Source organism: Scyliorhinus torazame, chromosome 12, assembly GCF_047496885.1.
Source record: "Scyliorhinus torazame isolate Kashiwa2021f chromosome 12, sScyTor2.1, whole genome shotgun sequence".
Classification (NCBI taxonomy): Eukaryota; Metazoa; Chordata; class Chondrichthyes; order Carcharhiniformes; family Scyliorhinidae; genus Scyliorhinus; species Scyliorhinus torazame.
Window position 1 is genome coordinate 228,077,036 of NC_092718.1, and position 23,410 is coordinate 228,100,445.

At 53.9% G+C, this 23,410-nt stretch overlaps 1 protein-coding gene across 2 annotated transcripts in view; it reads right to left on the bottom strand.

Moving 5' to 3' along the window:
* zswim7 (zinc finger, SWIM-type containing 7) overlaps positions 1 to 23,410 on the bottom strand; it is a 75,713-nt gene that overhangs the window by 34,738 nt on the left and 17,565 nt on the right. The window contains exon 2 of one of the 2 annotated variants that reach the window (XM_072470033.1): positions 10,596 to 10,694. In XM_072470033.1, the coding sequence (XP_072326134.1) occupies positions 10,596 to 10,686 (91 nt within the window). In that variant the 5' untranslated portion in view covers positions 10,687 to 10,694. Of the gene's footprint in view, positions 1 to 10,595; positions 10,698 to 23,410 lie in introns of both variants that reach the window. The other variant, XM_072470034.1, reaches the window with a different exon arrangement.

Here is a 23,410-nt window from a genome sequence, read left to right on the forward strand (position 1 = left end):
GGGTGGGGAGACAGTGTTTGAGGGGGAGGAATCACTGTTTATTGAGCGGGGGGGACAGTGTTTGAGGGGGAGGATTCACTGTTTATTGAGCAGGGGGAGACAGTGTTTGAGGGGGAGGATACACTGTTTGTCAAGCGGGTGGGGGACGACGACAGTGTTTGAGGGGGAGGATTCACTGTTTGTCGAGCGGGGGGGGGACGACTGTTTGAGGGGGAAGATTCACTGTTTGTTGAGCGGGGGGGACAGTGTTTGAGGGGGAGGATTCACTGTTTATTGAGCGGGGGGGGAGACAGTGTTTGAGGGGGAGGATTCACTGTTTATCAAGCGGGTGGGGGGGACAGTGTTTGAGGGGGAGGGTTCACTGTTTATTGAGCGGGGGGACAGTGTTTGAGGGGGAGGATTCACTGTTTATTGAGCGGGGGGACAGTGTTTGAGGGGGAGGATTCACTGTTTATTGAGCGGGGGGGAGACAGTGTTTGAGGGGGAGGATTCACTGTTTGTCAAGCGGGTGGGGGGGGACAGTGTTTGAGGGGGAGGATTCACTGTTTATTGATCGGGGGGGAGACTGTGTTTGAGGGGGAGGATTCACTGTTTATTGAGCGGGGTGGGGGGGGACTGTGTTTGAGGGGGAGGATTCACTGTTTATTGAGCGGGGTGGAGACTGTATTTGAGGGGGAGGATTCACTGTTTGTCGGGCGGGGGGGGGGGGACAGTGTTTGAGGGGGAGGATTCACTGTTTGTCGAGCGGGGGGGGGCGGCAGGGGGGAGACAGTGTTTGAGGGGGAGGATTCACTGTTTGTCGAGCGGGTGGGGGGCCACAGTGTGTGAGGGGGAGGATTCACTGTTTGATGAGCGGGGGGGCAGGGGGGGTTAGTGTTTGAGTGGGGCATGCACTCATGTGGCCTACATGATTCATTAAGGAGCTATTTGTGGAAGCGCAGTGGGGGGGAGGGTGCATATGTTTTTATTTTGTGTGGGTTAGGTTTCAGAGTAGTGTTGCTAGGGAGAGGTGGGGGGGGGGTAGTTGTTCTGCTGACGAGGAGCGACTTCGGTTGAGGGACAGAGAGGAGGTCGGGGGCGGCCAGGGGGCAGGCCGGAGGTGGTGCGGCGCATGGTCTGGAGGCGGGCCCAAGAAAGGGGATGGCTGATCGGCGGGGCGGGGCGGGGGGAGACACTTTGGCCCCCAACTAGGCTGGTCACCTGGAATATTCGAGGGTTAAATGGGCCGGTTAAGAGGGCACGTGTGTCAGCGCATCTTAGGGGATTGAAGGTGGACGTGGTAATGCTGCAGGAGACCCACCTTAGAGTAGTGGTCCAGGTTAGACTGGGGAAAGGCTGGGTCAGTCAGGTCTTCCACTCGGGGCTGGACACAAAGACTAGAGGGGTTGCGATCTTGATTAATAAGCGGATGATATTTGAGGTTGGTAGAACAGTTTCGGATGTGGGAGGTCGGTATATTATGGTTAGTGGTAAGCTGGAGGGGATGAAGGTAGTGCCGGTTAATATGTATGCGCCAAATGTGGAATTCATAAAGAGGATGTTGGGGAAGATACCAGACCTGGACTCGCACAAGCTGGACATGGGAGGGGACTTTAATACAGTTATTGATGCCGGCCTGGATCGGTCATGCTCGAAAACGGTCAGGGTGCCAGCGATGGCAAAGGAACTGGAAGGGTTCATGGAGCAAATGGGGGGGGGGATCCATGGAGATTTGGACAGCCGAAAGGAGTTCTCCTTCTACTCCCACGTACATAAGGAACACTCTTGGATCGATTTTTTTATTTTGGGTAGGGCCCTGCTGGCAGGGGTGGTGGACACGGGGTACTCGGCGATTACAATCTCGGACCATGCTCCACACTGGGTTGACCTGCGGGTTAGTAAAGATAGCAATCAGCGCCCGCAATGGAGGTTAGATGTAGGGCTGTTGGCGGACGAAGCGGAATGCGAGAGGCTGAGGAAATGCATGCTGAATTACCTGCAGGTAAATGATACGGGGGAAGTCTCAGCAGCAGTGGTCTGGGAAGCGCTGAAGGCAGTGGTGAGAGGGGAGCTGATCTCGATCCGGGCTCACAGGGACAGGACGGACAGGGCAGAGACGGACTGACTGGTAAAAGAGATTCGACAAGTCGATAGGAGGTATGCGGAGACCCCAGAGGCAGGGCTTTTAAGGGAACGGCGGAGGCTACAGGCGGAGTTCGGCTTGTTAACCACAGGGAGGGCAGTGGAACAGCTCAGAAAGGCGAGAGGGGCGACATACGAGCATGGTGAGAAGGCCAGCAGGATGCTTGCACAGCAGCTCAGAAAGAGGGAGACAGCTAGAGAAATAGGGAAAGTTATTGACGGGGATGGGAACTTGGTTGGGGACTTGGCAGGGGTGAGTAAGGCGTTTAGGGATTTCTACAGCAGGCTGTACAGGTCAGAACCCCCTACGGGGCCGGAGGGGATGAGGCACTTCCTGGAGGGGATGACTTTCCCGAAGGTGAATGGGTGCTGGTAGAGGGACTGGGGGCCCCGATCGGGTTGGAAGAGATAGTGGAGGACTTGAAGGCCATGCAGTCGGGTAAGGCCCCAGGGCCAGACGGGTACCCAGCGGAGTTCTATAAAAGGTTCTCCGGGATATTGGGACCGGTGCTGATGAAGGTGTTTAATGAGGAGAGGGAAAGAGGGGTTCTGCCCCAGCCGATATCACAGGCCACGATTTCACTTATCCTGAAACGGGACAAGAACCCGGAGCTATGTGTCCCCTACAGGCCAATATCCCTGGTGAATCTAGACGCCAAACTGTTGGCCAAAATCTTGTCCTCCAGGATTGAGGATTGTGTACCGAACGTTGTGGAGGATCAGACGGGGTTTGTTAAGGGCAGGCAGCTGGTGGCCAATGCAAGAAGGCTGTTAAATGTGATCATGATGCCCCCGGAAAGCAGAGAGGTGGATGTAGTGGTCGCAATGGATGCGGAAAAAGCTTTTGACCGGGTCGAATGGGATTATTTATGGGAGTTTCTGGGGCGGTTCGGGTTTGGGAGGGGGTCAGGTTGCTGTACCAGGCTCCTGTGGCAAGTGTGCGGACGAACAGAACGACTTCGGACTATTTTAGACTGCACCGGGGGACGAGACAGGGATGCCCCCTCTCCCCACTGCTATTTACGCTGGCTATAGAGCCACTGGCAATTGCTCTGGGGACCTCAAGGGGCTGGTCCGGGGGGCGGGGGGGGGGGGGGGGGGGGGGGGGGGGGGAAGAGAGAGAGTTCAGAGTCTCGCTTTATGCGGACGACCTGCTCCTGTATGTTTCAAATTGAGGGGATGGAAGAAATTATAGGAATTTTAGGGGAATTTGGCCGGTTCTTGGGGTGTAAGCTGAATATGGGGAAGAGCGAGATGTTCGCGGTCCAGGCGAGGGGTCAGGGGAGCTGCTGTTTAGATTGGTAGGGGACAGTTTCAGGTACCTAGGTATCCAAGTAGCGCGGGATTGGGACTGGCGACATAAATTGAACTTTGCTCGGTTGGTGGATCAGATGAAAGATGATTTCCGGAGATGGGATGCGCTCCCGTTGTCTCTAGCTGGGAGAGTCCAAACGGTGAAAATGACGGTCCTCCCGAGATTCCTGTTTATATTCCAATGTCTCCCCATCTTTATTCCACGGTCTCTTTTTAAGCGGGTCAATAAAGTTATTGCAGGCTTCGTATGGGGAGCAAGTCCCCGCGAGTGAGGAGGCGAATGCTGGAGCAGAGTCAAAGAACAAAGAAAAGTACAGCACAGGAACAGGCCCTCCAAGCCCGTGCCGACCATGTTGCCCGACTAAACTACAATCTTCTACACTTCCTGGGTCCGTATCCCTCTATCCCCATCCTATTTGTGGGCAGCACGGTAGCATTGTGGATAGCACAATTGCTTCACAGCTCCAGGGTCCCGGGTTCGATTCCCGGCTTGGGTCACTGTCTGTGCGGAGTTTGCATGTTCTCCCCGTGTCTGCGTGGGTTTCCTCCGGGTGCTCCGGTTTCCTCCCACAGTCCAAAGATGTGCAGGTTAGGTGGATTGGCCATGATAAATTGCCCTTAGTGTTGGGTGGGGTTACTGGGTTATGGGGATAGGGTGGAGGTGTGGGCTTGGGTAGGGTGCTCCAAGAGCCGGTGCAAACTCGATGGGCCGAATGGCCTCCTTCTGCACTGTAAATTCCATGATTCTATTCATGTATTTGTCAAGATGCCCCTTAAATGTCACTATCGTCCCTGCTTCCACTACTTCCTCAGGCAGCGAGTTCCAGGCACCCACTACCCTCTGTGTAAAAAAACCTGCCTCGTACATCTACTCTAAACCTTGCCCCTCGCACCTTAAACCTATGCCCCCCAGTAATTGACCCCTCTACCCTGGGGAAAAGCCTCTGACTATCCACTCTATCTATGCCCCTCATAATTTTGTAGACCTCTATCAGGTCAACCCTCAACCACCATCGTTCCAGTGAGAACAAACCAAGTTTATTCAACCGCTACTCATAGCTAATGCCCTCCATACCAGGCAACATTCTGGTAAATCTCTTCTGCACCCTCTCTAAAGCCTCCACATCCTTCTGGTAGTGTGGCGACCAGAATTGAACACTATACTCCAAGTGTGGCCTAACTAAGGTTCTATACAGCTGCAACATGACTTGCCAATTCTTACACTCAATGCCCCGGCCAATGAAGGCAAGCATGCCGTATGCCTTCTTGACTACCTTCTCCACCTGTGTTGCCCTTTTCAGTGACCTGTGGACCTGTACACCTAGATCTCTCTGACTTTCAATACTCGAGGGTTCTACCATTCACTGTATGTTCCCTACCTGCATTAGACCTTCCAAAATGCATTACCTCACATTTTGTCCGGTTTAAACTCCATCTGTCATCTCTCCGCCCAAGTCTCCAAACGATCTAAATCCTGCTGTATCCTCTGACAGTCCTCATCGCTATCCGCAATTCCACCAACCTTTGTGTCATCTGCAAACTTACTAATCAGACCAGTTACATTTTCCTCCAAATCATTTATATATACCACAAACAGCAAAGGTCCCAGCACTGATCCCTGCGGAACACCACTAGTCACAGCCCTCCAATTAGAAAAGCATCCTTCCATTGCTACTCTCTGCCTTCTATGACCTAGCCAGTTCTGTATCCACCTTGCCAGCTCACCCCTGATCCCGTGTGACTTCACCTTTTGTACTAGTCTACCATGAGGGACCTTGTCAAAGGCCTTACTGAAGTCCATATAGACAACATCCACTGCCCTACCTGCATCAATCATCTTTGTGACCTCCTCAAAAAACTCTATCAAGTTAGTGAGACACGACCTCCCCTTCACAAAACCGTGCTGCCTCTCACTAATACGTCCATTTTCTTCCAAATGGGAGTAGATCCTGTCTCGAAGAATTCTCTCCAGTAATTTCCCTACCACTGACGCAAGGCTCACCGGCCTGTAGTTCCCGGGATTATCCTTGCTACCCTTCTTAAACAGAGGAACAACATTGGCTATTCTCCAGTCCTCCGGGACATCCCCTGAAGACAGCGAGGATCCAAAGATTTTTGTCAAGGCCTCAGCAATTTCCTCTCTAGCCTCCTTCAGTATTCTGGGGTAGATCCCATCAGGCCCTGGGGACTTATCTACCTTAATATTTTTCAAGATGCCCAACACCTCGTCTTTTTGGATCTCAATGTGACCCAGGCTATCTACACACCCTTCTCCAGACGCAACATCCACCAATTCCTTCTCTTTGGTGAATACTGATGCAAAGTATTCATTTAGTACCTCGCCCATTACCTCTGGCTCCACACATAGATTCCCTTGCCTATCCTTCAGTGGGCCAACCCTTTCCCTGGCTACCCTCTTGCTTTTTATGTACGTGTAAAAAGCCTTGGGATTTTCCTTAACCCTATTTGCCAATGACTTTTTGTGACCCCTTCTAGCTCTCCTGACTCCTTGCTTAAGTTCCTTTCTACTTTCCTTATATTCCACACAGGCTTTGTCTGTTCCCAGCCTTTTAGCCCTGACAAATGCCTCCTTGTTTTTTTGACGAGGCCTACAATATCTCTCGTTATCCAAGGTTCCCGAAAATTGCCGTATTTATCCTTCTTCCTCACAGGAACATGGCGGTCCTGAATTCCTTTCAACTGACACTTGAAAGCCTCCTACATGTCAGATGGTGATTTACCCTCAAACATCCGCCCCCAATCTAGGTTCTTCAGTTCCCACCTAACATTGTTATAATTAGCCTTCCCCCAATTTAGCACATTCACCCGAGGATCACTCGTATCCTTGTCCACCAGCACTTTAAAACTTACTGAATTGTGGTCACTGTTCCCGAAATGCTCCCCTACTGAAACGTCTGCCACCAGGCCGGGCTCATTCCCCAATACCAGGTCCAGTACCGCCCCTTCCCTAGTTGGACTGTCTACATGTTGTTTTAAGAAGCCCTCCTGGATGCTCCTTACAAACTCTGCCCCGTCTAAGCCCCTAGCACTAAGTGAGTCCCAGTCAATATTAGGGAAGTTGAAGTCTCCCATCACAACAACCCTGTTGTTTTTACTCTTCTCCAAAATCTGTCTACCTATCTGCTCCTCTATCTCCCGCTAGCTGTTGGGAGTCAGGGAGAGGGAGGGCTGGCACTGCCGAACTTTAGCAGTTATTACTGGGCGGCTAACATAGCCATGATCAGGAAGTGGCTGGTAGGGGGGGGGGGTCGGCATGGGTGCATACGGAGGCGGCAATGTGCAAGTGCACCAGTTTGGGGACGATGGTAACTGAGCCTCTGCTGTTCCCGCCGGTGCGGTTGTCCACCAGCCCCGTGGTGGTGGCGGCCCTGAGAGTCTGGGGGCAATGGAGGATGCATGTGGGAGCAGTGGGAGCATTGGTCTGGTCCCCAATCTGCGATAATCGCCTGTTTGCCCCAGGGAGTATGGATGAGGGTGTATGGCTTTGCGAGTATGAGGGCGCTGGAAGAGAAGTTTGCATTGGTGAGGGGAAACAAATTTAGATACCTGCAGGTGCGGGACTTTCTGCGTTAGACAGGTATCAACCTTCCCGCTCGTACCGCTAAGGGGGATTCAGGACAGGGTAGATTCCAGAGGGTGGGTAGGAGAAGGGAGCGTCTCAGACATTTGCAAGGAACTCATGGGATCTGAGGAGACGCAGACTGAGGAGCGGAAGCGCAAGTGGGAGGAGGAGCTGGGGGGAGAGATAGAGGAGGGCCTTTGGGCGGACGCGTTTAGAGTCAACGCAACTTGTGCCAGGCTCAGCCCGATTCAATTCAAGGTCGTTCACCGGGCCCAGATGACAGTGGCCCGGATGAGCAGATTCTTTGGGGTGGAAGACAGGTGCGCAAAATGTGTGGGAGGAGCAGCGAACCATGTCCACATGTTCTGGGCATGTCCAAAGCTGAGGGGATTTTGGCAGGGGTTTGCGGATGTCATGCCCACGGTGTTAAAAACAAGGGTGGCGCTGAGTCCAGAGATGGCGATTTTCGGGGTGTCGGAAGACCCGGGAATCCAGGAGGAGAAAGAGGCAGACGTTCTGGCCTTTGCTTCCCTGGCAGCCTAGAGACGGATACTATTAGCTTGGAGGGACTCAAGGCCCCTGAAGCCGGAGACCTGGCTATCGGACATGGCCAGCTTTCTCTGTTTGGAGAAAATCAAGTTCGCCTTGAGAGGGTCACTGTTAGGGTTCACCCGGAGGTGGCAACCGTTCAACGACTTCTTCGCGGAAAATTAATCGTCGGCAGTGGGGGGGGGGGGGGGGGAGATTTGGTTAGCGTAGATTAGGGGGTTAATTAATGGTGAGACCCGTGGGGGAGGGAGGTGGTATTTGCACTATGTTTATATTCTCATGTACAATGTTTATATTGCTGCTGTTACAATGCCAAAAAAATACCTCAATAAAATGTTGATTAAAAAAAAATCAGTTTCTGAACAAAATATGAAAGCATCTGTTAGTCTGAGTGAGTGGAATATATTACAACATTCCAACCACTGCCTTTCTGCAAAACCATTCCCATCATTGTTTACCACAATGTGGACACAGCTTACCCTTCTCTGTGTAAACGATTACACAAAGCAAAAATAATGATTATTGTGCTAGGAAATCTCCCTATTTCAAAGGCTTTGCTTAAATCTTTTTGTACTTCTTGTTATGGGTCAGGGCTTAGAAACTCCAAAGTGTATTATGAAGTTCAATTGACCTATAACCTTTATGTTGAATTTGGCTAGGATGAACACAAGAGCCTTCACTGCGGATGTGAATCATCAGACTCCCGACACTTCAATCAAAATAAGCTTTATTCTAAGAATGTAGTTAACATATATATATATGAACAGAAGAATTTCTTTATATATTACAAACATAAAGACAACACAACAGCTACAGTAATCTATGTATAACACTTAATGAATTCCCCCTTAGCTGTTCCAATTCAATAACAAATTCCAATAAACCAAAACCCCTTTTCAAGGGCAGCACGGAAGCATTGCGGATAGCACAATTGCTTCACAGCTCCAGGGTCCCAGGTTCAATTCTAGCTTGGGTCACTGTCTGTGCGGAGTCTACACATCCTCCCAGTGTGTGCGTGGGTTTCCTCCGGGTGCTCCGGTTTCCTCCCACAGTCCAAAGATGTGCAGGTTAGGTGGATTGGCCATGATAAATTGCCCTTAGTGTCCAAAATTGCCCTTAGTGTTGGGTGGGGTTTATGGGTTATGGGGATAGGGTGGAGGTATTGACCTTGGGTAGGGTGCTCTTTCCAAGAGCCGGTGCAGACTCGATGGGCCGAATGGCCTCCTTCTGCACTGTAAATTCTATGATAAAGGGCGTGGCCCACCACTCTGCATTCTCACTTGAATAAGACTGATTCTGTCTTTGAGATTCTGATCCAGTTTCAAACACCTTCCGGAAAACAACTCTATCCTTAAAATTTCCAAAGCAGTTTGCCGCACCCACTGTGCTTTTCACTGGGACAGCTTTTAAAATGAAAACAGAGAAAAACAGGGAAAACACTTCTTTCTCCTTCTGCAGTCCAAAGCAACCAAACGAAAACTGAAACCAAAATAAAACCCTTCTCACCTGACAGCCACAGCCCAGCTCCTCCCACAAAATGACATCACTGAAGCTACGCAACAAGTCGCATCATGAGACAAAACCGTTCTTAAAGGGACACTCACATGACATTCTATCCTCATCTTGTACATCAGCTCACGCCATCTCCTGTTGCATGTCTTAGATTATTTAGAATGTTAAAGGTGCTGTACAACTATAAATTGTTGTTGAGAGTATGTTTTTACTGATTCCTGTCCCAGATGTACATTCCTAGTAATAACCCAGAGATATTTTAAACAAAGTGATGATACATCACTTCCACCTCACATATCTATTACAAAGAACATAGAAAATACAGCACAGAACAGGCCCTTCGGCCCACGATGTTGTGCCGAACTGTTGTCCTAGATTAATCATAGATTATCATTGAATTTACAGTGCAGAAGGAGGCCATTCGGCCCATTGAGTCTGCACCGGCTCTTGGAAAGAGCACCCTACCCAAAGTCAACACCTCCACCCAACACTAAGGGCAATTTTGGACACTAAGGGCAATTTATCATTGGCCAATCCACCTAACCTGCACATCTTTGGACTGTGGGAGGAAACCGGAGCACCCGGAGGAAACCCACGCAGACACGGGGAGGATGTGCAGACTCGGCACAGACAGTGACCCAAGCCGGAATCGAACCTGGGACCCTGGAGCTGTGAAGCAATTGTGCTATCCACAATGCTACCGTGCTGCCCTTAAGAACAAATAAATCTCCACTATATCATTTTACCGTAATCCATGTACCTATCCAATAGCTGCTTGAAGGTCCCTAATGTTTCCGACTCAACTACTTCCACAGGCAGTGCATTCCATGCCCCCACTACTCTCTGGGTAAAGAACCTACCTCTGATATCCCTCCTATATCTTCCACCTTTCACCTTAAATTTATGTCCCCTTGTAATAGTTTGTTCCACCCGGGGAAAAAGTCTCTGACTGTCTACTCTATCTATTCCCCTGATCATCTTATAAACTTCTATTGGATTTACAGCACAACGACAGGCCATTTGGCCCAACCAATCCATGCTGGTGGTTTATACGCCATTCAAGACTCCTTCCATGGGGCAGCACGGTGGCACAGTGGTTAGCACTGCTGCCTATGGCGCTGAGGACCCGGGTTCGATCCCGGCTCTCGGTCACCATCCGTGTGGAGTTTCCACATTCTCCCCGTGTCTGCGTTGGTCTCACCCCCACAACCCAAAGATGTGCAGGGTAGGTGAGATTGGCCACGCCAAGTTGCCCCTTAATTGGAAAAAAATAATTGGGTCCTGTAAATTTAAAAAATAAGACTGCTCCCAGATTTCCCCTCCTCAGTCTATCACTGGAAACCTCCGCTCCTTTTCTCTAAAATGCATGATTAGCTTCCCTCAAACACGCCATGTGGTCCTGGTCCCCACATTCATACCACTCTTTGGGGAATGAAACCATGTTTTCTGATTTCCCTCTTGGACCTCTTGCTCTTCGCCACAGAAACCTCCAGGAACAGCCCAACTTTCCACTCACATTGTGACAATTGCTGGTAAATCCGTTTCACTTTCTTCAGAAGCTCTTCTCCCACCACTGGTAAGGTGGCCAATCCTGACGACATCCCCATCACCCAGTCTGCTGATGAAATCAGTAGATAGGTTAATTATATTTAGAAAATGAATGATATTAAACAAACATGTTGAGGTAGGAGCAGGAGAACGCAATCCCCCACCATTCAATACGACCCTGGCTGACCCGCTTCCTGTATTGGGTGATTGGCTGAGACACCAGAAATCTGTCCATCTCAGTCAGAAACGTATCAACAATGGAGCATCCACAGCCCTCTGGAGAGAATCCCAAAGATACACAATCCATTGACAAATGCTCTCCTCTCAGTCCTCCTCGGAGACTATTCCCATGTTCTAGATTCCTAAGCCAATAAAAACAACCTCTCTGTTACCCTGTTGAGCCCATTCAGAATCCCACATGTTTCAATGAGGACAGTTTGGAAACTGTGTTTAACTTTCATTCCCACTTTTCAGTAAGTTTGTACAAGTTGCTGTGAGCTGCTCCCTGGTCGCAGTATATGGCACCTGATTTGAGGGGTACATTCAGTAAATTAACCCACATAACTGATAGGGAGGAGCTGTTTGTGAAGCAAATGAAATGATGTGTTAGTCTCAGTTGGGATTTACTACACGTAGCCATGCACTAAGCTCTGATGAGACACTCTGAACTCCCACTTTGGGGACTTGCGGCCCCTAGTTTTCATTTTAAAGGAGTTAATTTTAAGGCCGTCTGCCCTCCCACTGGCAGACACAGGGCTGTTGGATGGTCAGAGTACCCCCAATGACTGACCTTGCCCAACCTCTGGGATCTTAACCATTTGAGATGACAAAGGGGGCACATACCTGAACGCAAACTTTCAGTACGCTAATCAAGCAGCAGTAATGTTTTTAAAAATATTTTTTTAATTAGGTTTTTCCCATTTTTTAAATGTATAGCGTTATCAAGAGTAACAAAATGAATTAGCTCAGGGAAAGCCCAACAGGAGTAAATCAGCTAAGGTGGAGCCTATGAATTTAAGATAGGGGTCCCATACTTTACGACATTGGCTTCAGAAGAGATTACAGATGTCAGGAATTCCATATGGTTGTGTTCCATAATTAGCCTATGCCAGTTTGGGATTGCCACTGATCCAGGAGTGTGGGATATTCTTATGAGCAGCAAGGGGCAGGATATTGTAACGGCATTTTTCATTAGAATCAGTAATTCTGCCGTCTTGCAGACACAGAATCAGGAATACAGGATTAGATTCCAAAGTTAGATCAAAAATACTCTCCAGCTCGCTGACCACATCAGGCCAGTAGGATTTAATCTTGGCACAGGCCCATAGACACTGTCTATAGTCAACCTCGACCACCAGGCACTTTAGGCACATCAGGGTCATAGCAGGATCACACCCGTGCTTAAGACGAGGAGTAATGTGAAGACGGCGCAGTATCCTGAACTGAGTCTCCTTCATTTTATTGCAACTCCAAACTTTACTGGCATAATTCCACAGCACAGTGGTTAGCACTGTTGCTTCACAGCGCCAGGGTCCCAGGTTCGATTGCTGGCTTGGGTCACTGTCTGTGCGGAGTCTGCACGTTCTCCCCGTGTCTGCGTGGGTTCCCTCCGGGTGCTCCGGTTTCCTCCTACCGTCCCGAAAGACGTTGGGTGAATTGGACATTCTGAATTCTCCCTCTGTGTACCCGAACAGGCGACGGAATGTGGCAACTAGGGGATTTTCACAGTAACTTCATTGCAGTGTTAATGTAAGCCTACTTGTGACAATAATAAAAATTATGCTAGAAGACCATAAGACATGGGAGTAGAATTAGGCCACTCGGCCCATCGAGTCTGCTCCGCCATTCAATCATGGCTGATATTTTCTCATCCCCATTCTCCTGCCTTCTCCCCATAAACCCTGATCCCCTTATTGATCAAAATAAATTACGTCCACTGGTTCTCCTTTGTCTAACTTCCTTGTTACTTCCTCAAAGAATATTTTCCCGGAATATCTTCCCTGATAAACCCAGTCTGGTTCTCCTGGCGAATGTCAGGAAGAATCCTCCAATCTTCTTGCCATAACTGTAGACAATAATTTCAAGTCAACATTCAGGAGAGAAATTGGCCTTCAAGAGGTGCATTCTCCTGGGTCCTTCCGCATTCAAAATCAAGGAAATATTAGCCTCTCAGAATGTTGTCGGCAACACCCCTGCCTCAAAGGTGATACAGACCCACCAATAATCTCTTGAAGTCCCTATAGAACTCACATCCAAAGCCAACCAGTCCAGGCACCTGACCGACTGGTGCTCCTTAATGGCCGTAGCTATCTACTCTTCAGAGAGAGGAACATTAAGAACCATGAGTTGGCTCGCCAAGACCTGTGGAAGATTAATGGAAAAGATAAACTGCTCCATACCTGCCAGCCCCAGGCTGCTCGGAATTATATAACGCCGCATAAAATTCCTTAAAAGCCAAGTTTATCTTCTCTATCTTCAAATCCCCCCCCCTCCCCACAAAAGACACACACAGGGCATAGCCCTAGAGTCAGCCTTTCTCTTAGTTAAACTTGCTCTGCTTGTTCCCAAATTTAGAAAACTTCTATCTCTCAATCATTGAGCCTTTCTCTGTCTGCTGAATGAATAAGGAATCAAAAACACTCCCGCAGCATTAACCTCCTCCAACAGTCGCCGCCTCCTATGCTTGTGCCAGGCAAGTCTCTAGCCGAAGATGCCTCTCCAACATCTCACGTCTTTCGTTACCTGGGTAAGAGTTAATCAGCCCCATGGCACAGTGGTGAGCAAGCTGTGGCCCAGGGCCCCGTGCAGCCCATCTGGGTTGAAGTGCAGCCCACAAGATGTTTTGTTGACTGTTGCGTATGTGCAGGGGCTCACATTCCGCTGATTTAGTTTTTTCCTACCTGTATGTCTGAAGTGATACACAGGTAAAGTCAGGGCAAATGAAGTGAGGCGCTTGCTGATTGCTCACAACATTGACTGTAGAGCCATGCACTCCCTCTACATCAAATGCACTTCTTTTGTTTTTATCATTTGAAGTTGATATTTCCATTAATATATGATGGGTTAAGCTATTCTCTATAACTCGTCATTAAATATTTGGCGTGTATTAAATGCATTCAATCTACCCGGCTCTGGGTCACTGTCAGTGTCGTTTGCACATTCTCCCAGTGTCTGCGTGGGTATCGCCCCCACAACCCAAAGATGTGCAGGGTAGGTGGATTGGGCACGCTAAATTGCTCCTGAATTGGAAAAAATTAATTGGGAACTCTAAAATCATTTTTTAAAATGTATTCAATCTTATTAATGGGGTAATGGTTAGTGAACAAGCCCGATTTCAATCTTGCAGCAACTGTGATGGAGGAGGGTCACTCCCGCAGCCACTGTGATGGAGGGTCACACCCGCAGCCACTGTGATGGAGGAGGGTCACTCCCGCAGCCACTGTGATGGAGGGTCACTCCCGCAGCCATTGTGATGGAGGAGGGTCACTCCCGCAGACACTGTGATGGAGGAGGGTCACTCCCGCAGCCACTGTGATGGAGGAGGGTCACTCCCGCAGTCACTGTGATGGAGGGTCACTCCCGCAGCCACTGTGATGGAGGAGGGTCACTCCCGCAGCCACTGTGATGGAGGGTCACTCCCGCAGCCATTGTGATGGAGGGTCACTCCCGCAGACACTGTGATGGAGGAGGGTCACTCCCGCAGCCACTGTGATGGAGGAGGGTCACTCCCGCAGCCACTGTGATGGAGGAGGGTCACTCCCGCAGCCACTGTGATGGAGGAGGGTCACTCCCGCAGCCACTGTGATGGAGGAGAGTCACTCCCGCAGCCACTGTGATGGAGGAGAGTCACTCCCGCAGTCACTGTGATGGAGGGTCACTCCTGCAGCCACTGTGATGGAGGGTCACTCCCGCAGCCACTGTGATGGAGGAGGGTCACTCCCGCAGCCACTGTGATGGAGGGTCACTCCCGCAGTCACTGTGATGGAGGGTCACTCCTGCAGCCACTGTGATGGAGGAGGGTCACTCCCGCAGCCACTGTGATGGAGGGTCACTCCCGCAGTCACTGTGATGGAGGAGGGTCACTCCCACAGCCACTGTGATGGAGGAGGGTCACTCCCGCAGCCACTGTGATGGAGGAGGGTCACTCCCGCAGCCACTGTGATGGAGGAGGGTCACTCCCGCAGCCACTGTGATGGAGGAGGGTCACTCCCGCAGCCACTGTGATGGAGGAGGGTCACTCCCGCAGCCACTGTGATGGAGGAGGGTCACTCCCGCAGCCACTGTGATGGAGGAGGGTCACTCCCGCAGCCACTGTGATGGAGGAGGGTCACTCCCGCAGCCACTGTGATGGAGGAGGGTCACTCCCGCAGCCACTGTGATGGAGGGTCACTCCCGCAGTCACTGTGATGGAGGAGGGTCACTCCCGCAGCCACTGTGATGGAGGAGAGTCACTCCCGCAGCCACTGTGATGGAGGAGAGTCACTCCCGCAGCCACTGTGATGGAGGGTCACTCCCGCAGTCACTGTGATGGAGGAGGGTCACTCCCGCAGCCACTGTGATGGAGGAGAGTCACTCCCGCAGCCACTGTGATGGAGGAGGGTCACTCCCGCAGCCACTGTGATGGAGGGTCACTCCCGCAGCCACTGTGATGGAGGAGGGTCACTCCCGCAGCCACTGTGATGGAGGAGGGTCACTCCCGCAGCCACTGTGATGGAGGAGAGTCACTCCCGCAGCCACTGTGATGGAGGAGAGTCACTCCCGCAGCCACTGTGATGGACGAGGGTCACTCCCGCAGCCACTGTGATGGAGGAGGGTCACTCCCGCAGCCACTGTGATGGAGGAGGGTCACTCCCGCAGCCACTGTGATGGAGGAGGGTCACTCCCGCAGCCACTGTGATGGAGGAGGGTCACTCCCGCAGTCACTGTGATGGAGGAGGGTCACTCCCGCAGCCACTGTGATGGAGGAGAGTCACTCCCGCAGTCACTGTGATGGAGGGTCACTCCTGCAGCCACTGTGATGGAGGGTCACTCCCGCAGCCACTGTGATGGAGGAGGGTCACTCCCGCAGCCACTGTGATGGAGGGTCACTCCCGCAGTCACTGTGATGGAGGGTCACTCCTGCAGCCACTGTGATGGAGGGTCACTCCCGCAGACACTGTGATGGAGGAGAGTCACTCCCGCAGTCACTGTGATGGAGGAGGGTCACTCCCGCAGCCACTGTGATGGAGGAGGGTCACTCCCGCAGACACTGTGATGGAGGAGAGTCACTCCCGCAGCCACTGTGATGGAGGGTCACTCCCGCAGCCACTGTGATGGAGGGTCACTCCCGCAGCCACTGTGATGGAGGAGGGTCACTCCCGCAGCCACTGTGATGGAGGGCCACTTCCGCAGCCACTGTGATGGAGGAGGGTCACTCCCGCAGCCACTGTGATGGAGGGTCACTCCCGCAGTTACTGTGATGGAGGAGAGTCACTCCCGCAGCCACTGTGATGGAGGAGGGTCACTCCCGCAGCCACTGTGATGGAGGGTCACTCCCGCAGCCACTGTGATGGAGGAGGGTCACTCCCGCAGCCACTGTGATGGAGGAGGGTCATTCCCGCAGCCACTGTGATGGAGGAGGGTCACTCCCGCAGCCACTGTGATGGAGGAGGGTCACTCCCGCAGTCACTGTGATGGAGGGTCACTCCCGCAGCCACTGTGATGGAGGAGGGTCACTCCTGCAGCCACTGTGATGGAGGGTCACTCCCGCACACACTGTGATGGAGGAGGGTCACTCCCGCACACACTGTGATGGAGGAGGGTCACTCCCGCACACACTGTGATGGAGGAGGGTCACTCCCGCAGCCACTGTGATGGAGGAGGGTCACTCCCGCAGTCACTGTGATGGAGGGTCACTCCCGCAGCCACTGTGATGGAGGAGGGTCACTCCCGCAGCCACTGTGATGGAGGAGGGTCACTCCCGCAGTCACTGTGATGGAGGGTCACTCCCGCAGCCACTGTGATGGAGGAGGGTCACTCCCGCAGCCACTGTGATGGAGAGTCACTCCTGCAGCCATTGTGAAGGAGGAGAGTCACTCCCGCAGTCACTGTGATGGAGGGTCACTCCTGCAGCCACTGTGATGGAGGGTCACTCCCGCAGCCACTGTGATGGAGGAGGGTCACTCCCGCAGCCACTGTGATGGAGGGCCACTTCCGCAGCCACTGTGATGGAGGAGGGTCACTCCCGCAGCCACTGTGATGGAGGAGGGTCACTCCCGCAGCCACTGTGATGGAGGAGAGTCACTCCCGCAGCCACTGTGATGGAGGAGAGTCACTCCCGCAGTCACTGTGATGGAGGGTCACTCCTGCAGCCACTGTGATGGAGGGTCACTCCCGCAGCCACTGTGATGGAGGAGGGTCACTCCCGCAGCCACTGTGATGGAGGGTCACTCCCGCAGCCACTGTGATGGAGGAGGGTCACTCCCGCAGCCACTGTGATGGAGGGCCTCTTCCGCAGCCACTGTGATGGAGGAGAGTCACTCCCGCAGCCACTGTGATGGAGGAGGGTCACTCCCGCAGCCACTGTGATGGAGGAGGGTCACTCCCGCACACACTGTGATGGAGGAGGGTCACTCCCGCAGCCACTGTGATGGAGGGTCACTCCCGCAGCCACTGTGATGGAGGGTCACTCCCGCAGCCACTGTGATGGAGGGTCACTACCGCAGCCACTGTCATGGAGGAGGGTCACTCCCGCAGCCACTGTGATGGAGGGTCACTCCCGCAGTCACTGTGATGGAGGGTCACTCCCGCAGACACTGTGATGGAGGAGGGTCACTCCCGCAGCCACTGTGATGGAGGGTCACTCCCGCAGCCACTGTGATGGAGGGTCACTCCCGCAGCCACTGTGATGGAGGGTCACTCCCGCAGCCACTGTGATGGAGGAGGGTCACTCCCGCACACACTGTGATGGAGGGTCACTCCCGCAGCCACTGTGATGGAGGAGGGTCACTCCCGCAGCCACTGTGATGGAGGAGGGTCACTCCCGCAGCCACTGTGATGGAGGGTCACTCCCGCAGTCACTGTGATGGAGGAGGGTCACTCCCGCAGACACTGTGATGGAGGAGGGTCACTCCCGCAGCCACTGTGATGGAGGAGGGTCACTCCCGCAGTCACTGTGATGGAGGGTCACTCCCGCAGCCACTGTGATGGAGGGTCACTCCCGCAGCCACTGTGATGGAGGAGGGTCACTCCCGCAGCCACTGTGATGGAGGGTCACTCCCGCAGCCACTGTGATGGAGGAGGGTCACTCCCGCAGACACTGTGATGGAGGAGGGTCACTCCCGCAGCCACTATGATGGAGGGTCACTCCCGCAGGCACTGTGATGGAGGAGGGTCACTCCCGCAGCCACTATGATGGAGGGTCACTCCCGCAGCCACTGTGATGGAGGAGGGTCACTCCCGCAGACACTGTGATGGAGGAGTCACTCCCGCAGCCACTGTGATGGAGGGTCACTCCCGCAGACACTGTGATGGAGGAGTCACTCCCGCAGCCACTGTGATGGAGGAGGGTCACTCCCGCAGCAACTGTGATGGAGGAGGGTCACTCCCGCAGCCACTGTGATGGAGGAGGGTCACTCCCGCAGCCACTGTGATGGAGGAGGGTCACTCCCGCAGCCACTGTGATGGAGGAGGGTCACTCCCGCAGCCACTGTGATGGAGGAGGGTCACTCCCGCAGCCACTGTCATGGAGGAGAGTCACTCCCGCAGCCATTGTGTTGGAGGAGGGTCACTCCCGCAGCCACTGTGATGGAGGAGGGTCACTCCCGCAGCCACTGTGATGGAGGGTCACTCCCGCAGCCACTGTGATGGAGGAGAGTCACTCCCGCAGCCACTGTGATGGAGGGTCACTCCCGCAGCCACTGTGATGGAGGAGAGTCACTCCCGCAGCCACTGTGATGGAAAGTCACTCCCGCAGCCACTGTGATGGAGGGTCATTCCCGCAGACACTGTGATGGAGGAGTCACTCCCGCAGCCACTGTGATGGAAAGTCACTCCCGCAGCCACTGTGATGGAGGGTCACTCCCGCAGACACTGTGATGGAGGAGTCACTCCCGCAGCCACTGTGATGGAGGGTCACTCCCGCAGACACTGTGATGGAGGAGTCACTCCCGCAGCCACTGTGATGGAGGAGGGTCACTCCCGCAGCCACTGTGATGGAGGAGGGTCACTCCCGCAGCAACTGTGATGGAGGAGGGTCACTCCCGCAGCCACTGTGATGGAGGAGGGTCACTCCCGCAGCCACTGTGATGGAGGAGGGTCACTCCCGCAGCCACTGTGATGGAGGAGGGTCACTCCCGCAGCCACTGTCATGGAGGAGAGTCACTCCCGCAGCCACTGTGATGAAGGAGGGTCACTCCCGCAGCCACTGTGATGGAGGAGAGTCACTCCCGCAGCCACTGTGATGGAGGGTCACTCCCGCAGCCACTGTGATGGAGGAGAGTCACTCCCGCAGCCACTGTGATGGAGGGTCACTCCCGCAGACACTGTGATGGAGGGTCACTCCCGCAGCCACTGTGATGGAGGGTCACTCCCGCAGACACTGTGATGGAGGAGGGTCACTCCCGCAGCCACTGTGATGGAGGAGTCACTCCCGCAGTCACTGTGATGGAGGAGGGTCACTCCCGCAGCCACTGTGATGGAGGAGGGTCACTCCCGCAGCCACTGTGATGGAGGAGGGTCACTCCCGCAGCCACTGTGATGGAGGAGGGTCTCTCCCGCAGCCACTGTGATGGAGGAGGGTCACTCCCGCAGCCACTGTGATGGAGGAGGGTCACTCCCGCAGCCACTGTGATGGAGGTTCACTCCCGCAGCCACTGTGATGGAGGGTCACTCCCGCAGCCACTGTGATGGAGGGTCACTCCCGCAGCCACTGTGATGAAGGAGGGTCACTCCCGCAGCCACTGTGATGGAGGAGGGTCACTCCCGCAGCCACTGTGATGGAGGGTCACTCCCGCAGCCACTGTGATGGAGGAGGGTCACTCCCGCAGCAACTGTGATGGAGGAGGGTCACTCCCACAGCCACTGTGATGGAGGAGATTCACTCCCGCAGCCACTGTGATGGAGGGTCACTCCCGCAGCCACTGTGATGGAGGAGGGTCACTCCCGCAGCCACTGTGATGGAGGAGGGTCACTCCCGCAGTCACTGTGATGGAGGGTCACTCCCGCAGCCACTGTGATGGAGGAGGGTCACTCCCGCAGCCACTGTGATGGAGAGTCACTCCTGCAGCCATTGTGAAGGAGGAGAGTCACTCCCGCAGTCACTGTGATGGAGGGTCACTCCCGCAGCCACTGTGATGAAGGAGGGTCACTCCCGCAGCCACTGTGATGGAGGAGGGTCACTCCCGCAGCCACTGTGATGGAGGGTCACTCCCGCAGCCACTGTGATGGAGGAGGGTCACTCCCGCAGCAACTGTGATGGAGGAGGGTCACTCCCGCAGCCACTGTGATGGAGGAGGGTCACTCCCACAGCCACTGTGATGGAGGAGATTCACTCCCGCAGCCACTGTGATGGAGGGTCACTCCCGCAGCCACTGTGATGGAGGAGGGTCACTCCCGCAGCCACTGTGATGGAGGAGGGTCACTCCCGCAGTCACTGTGATGGAGGGTCACTCCCGCAGCCACTGTGATGGAGGAGGGTCACTCCCGCAGCCACTGTGATGGAGAGTCACTCCTGCAGCCACTGTGATGGAGGAGGGTCACTCCCGCAGTCACTGTGATGGAGGGTCACTCCTGCAGCCACTGTGATGGAGGAGGGTCACTCCCGCAGCCACTGTGATGGAGGAGGGTCACTCCCGCAGCCACTGTGATGGACGAGAGTCACTCCCGCAGCCACTGTGATGGAGGAGAGTCACTCCCGCAGCCACTGTGATGGAGGAGGGTCACTCCCGCAGCCACTGTGATGGAGGAGGGTCACTCCCGCAGCCACTGTGATGGAGGGTCACTCCCGCAGCCACTGTGATGGAGGAGGGTCACTCCCGCAGTCACTGTGATGGAGGAGGGTCACTCCCGCAGCCACTGTGATGGAGGAGGGTCACTCCCGCAGTCACTGTGATGGAGGGTCACTCCCGCAGCCACTGTGATGGAGGAGGGTCACTCCCGCAGCCACTGTGATGGAGGGTCACTCCCGCAGCCACTGTGATGGAGGGTCACTCCCGCAGACACTGTGATGGAGGAGGGTCACTCCCGCAGCCACTGTGATGGAGGAGGGTCACTCCCGCAGTCACTGTGATGGAGGAGGGTCACTCCCGCAGCCACTGTGATGGAGGAGGGTCACTCCCGCAGACACTGTGATGGAGGAGGGTCACTCCCGCAGTCACTGTGATGGAGGGTCACTCCCGCAGCCACTGTGATGGAGGAGGGTCACTCCCGCAGCCACTGTGATGGAGGGTCACTCCCGCAGCCACTGTGATGGAGGGTCACTCCCGCAGCCACTGTGATGGAGGAGGGTCACTCCCGCAGTCACTGTGATGGAGGAGGGTCACTCCCGCAGCCACTGTGATGGAGGAGGGTCACTCCCGCAGCCACTGTGATGGAGGAGGGTCACTCCCGCAGCCACTGTGATGGAGGAGGGTCACTCCCGCAGCCACTGTGATGGAGGAGAGTCACTCCCGCAGCCACTGTGATGGAGGAGAGTCACTCCCACAGCCACTGTGATGGAGGAGGGTCACTCCCGCAGCCACTGTGATGGAGGAGGGTCACTCCCGCAGCCACTGTGATGGAGGGTCACTCCTGCAGCCACTGTGATGGAGGGTCACTCCCGCAGCCACTGTGATGGAGGAGAGTCACTTAGTAATGAAGTGCGGACAGTTATTTGGAGGTCTGTACACATTCATTGTTGAAACGATGGGTGGGATTCTCCTGTCCCAGTTTTCCGGTGGTGGGATTCCCCGGTCCCAGTTTTCCGGTGGCGGGATTTTCCAGTCCCAGTTTTCCGATGGCGGGATTCTCCAGTCCCAGTTTTCCGATGGCGGGATTCTCCAGTCCCAGTTTTCCGGTAGCGGGATTCCCTGGTCCCAGTTTTCCGATGGCGGGATTCTCCAGTCCCAGTTTTCCGGTAGCGGGATTCTCCAGTCCCAGTTTTCCGGGGGCGGGATTTTCCAGCCCCAGTTTTCCGGTAGCGGGATTCTCCAGTCCCAGTTTTCCGGTAGCGGGATTCCCCAGTCCCAGTTTTCCGGTGGAGGGATTCCCTGGTCCCAGTTTTCCGATGCCGTATTCTCCAGTCCCAGTTTTCCGGTAGCGGGATTCCCCAGTCCCAGTTTTCCGGTGGCGGGATTGCCCAGTCCCAGTTTTCCGGTAGCGGGATTCCCCAGTCTCAGTTTTCCGGTAGCGGGATTCCCCAGTCCCAGTTTTCCGGTGGCGGGATTCCCCGGTCCCAGTTTTCCGGTGGCAGGAATTTTCAGTCCCAGTTTTCCGATGGCGGGATTCTCCAGTCCCAGTTTTCCGATGGCGGGATTGCCCAGTCCCAGTTTTCCGGTAGCGGGATTCTCCAGTCCCAGTTTTCCGATGGCGGGATACTCCAGACCCAGTTTTCCGGTGGCGGGATTCCCTGGTCCCAGTTTTCCGATGGCGGGATTTTCCAGTCCCTGTTTTCCGATGGCGGGACTCCCTAGTCCCAGTTTTCCGCTGGCGGGTTTCTCTATTCCCAGTTTTCCGATGGCGGGATTCTCTATTCCCAATTTTCCGATGGCGGTATTTTCCAGTCCCTGTTTTCCGATGGCGGGATTCTCTATTCCCAGTTTTCCGATGGCGGGATTCTCCAGTCCGTTTTCCGATGGCGGGATGCTGCCACTCGGAAAATTAAATCCCGCGCACTGGCCATTGCAGCCAATATTGCCACACACAGCCTCTAATGACCATGTATCAACTCCCTTGACTTAGGACAAGCCTCTACCTGGAGGACAAGCCTCTACCTGGAGGACAAGCCTCTACCTGGAGGACAAGCCTCTACCTGGAGGACAAGCCTCTACCTGGAGGGTGATATTTGTGTTGATCAGGATTGCCACCTCTGTTACTTGATGAAAAAGACGACCTGCTCCACCCCATCCCGCTTCAACTTCAATTACTCCTCATCATCCAAATCATAGAATTTACAGTGCAGAAGGAGGCCATTTGGCCCATCGAGTCTGCACCGGCTCTTGGAAAGAGCACCCTACCCAAGGTCAACACCTCCACCCTGTCCCCGCAACCCCAGCTAACCATTTTTGTACACTTAAGGGCAATTTATCATGGCCAATCAACCTAACCTGCACATCTTTGGATTGTGGGAGGAAACCGGAGCACCCGGAGGAAACCCACGCACACACGGGGAGGATGTGCAGACTCCGCACAGACAGCGACCCAAGCCGGAATCGAACCTGGGACCGTGGAGCTGTGAAGCAATTGTGCTAGCCACAATGCTATCGTTCTTTGCAACAAGGATATGTCCACTTTTTCCTTTCTTTCTCGTTTAGATAGGATGAATTCCTTGTCCATTCCATGAGTAAACTTTAGGGTAAACTACTGTCATTACATAGGCCACAGAAAAGGAATGGATGTTTGTGTCATTATACCCCTCCCCCATCTCACTTTACACCAGAGGCACCAAAGTCTCCCCAATCTGCTCCTTCCTTGGATCAAAGACCTGTCTGTACCAACGCAGGACAAACCCAACAACACAATCCCTCCCAGAGTAACAAACATGCAAGAACCACGGCCACAATCGTTCTAAGGGGACCTTCCTCAATGAAACTGAGGACCTGTAGGATG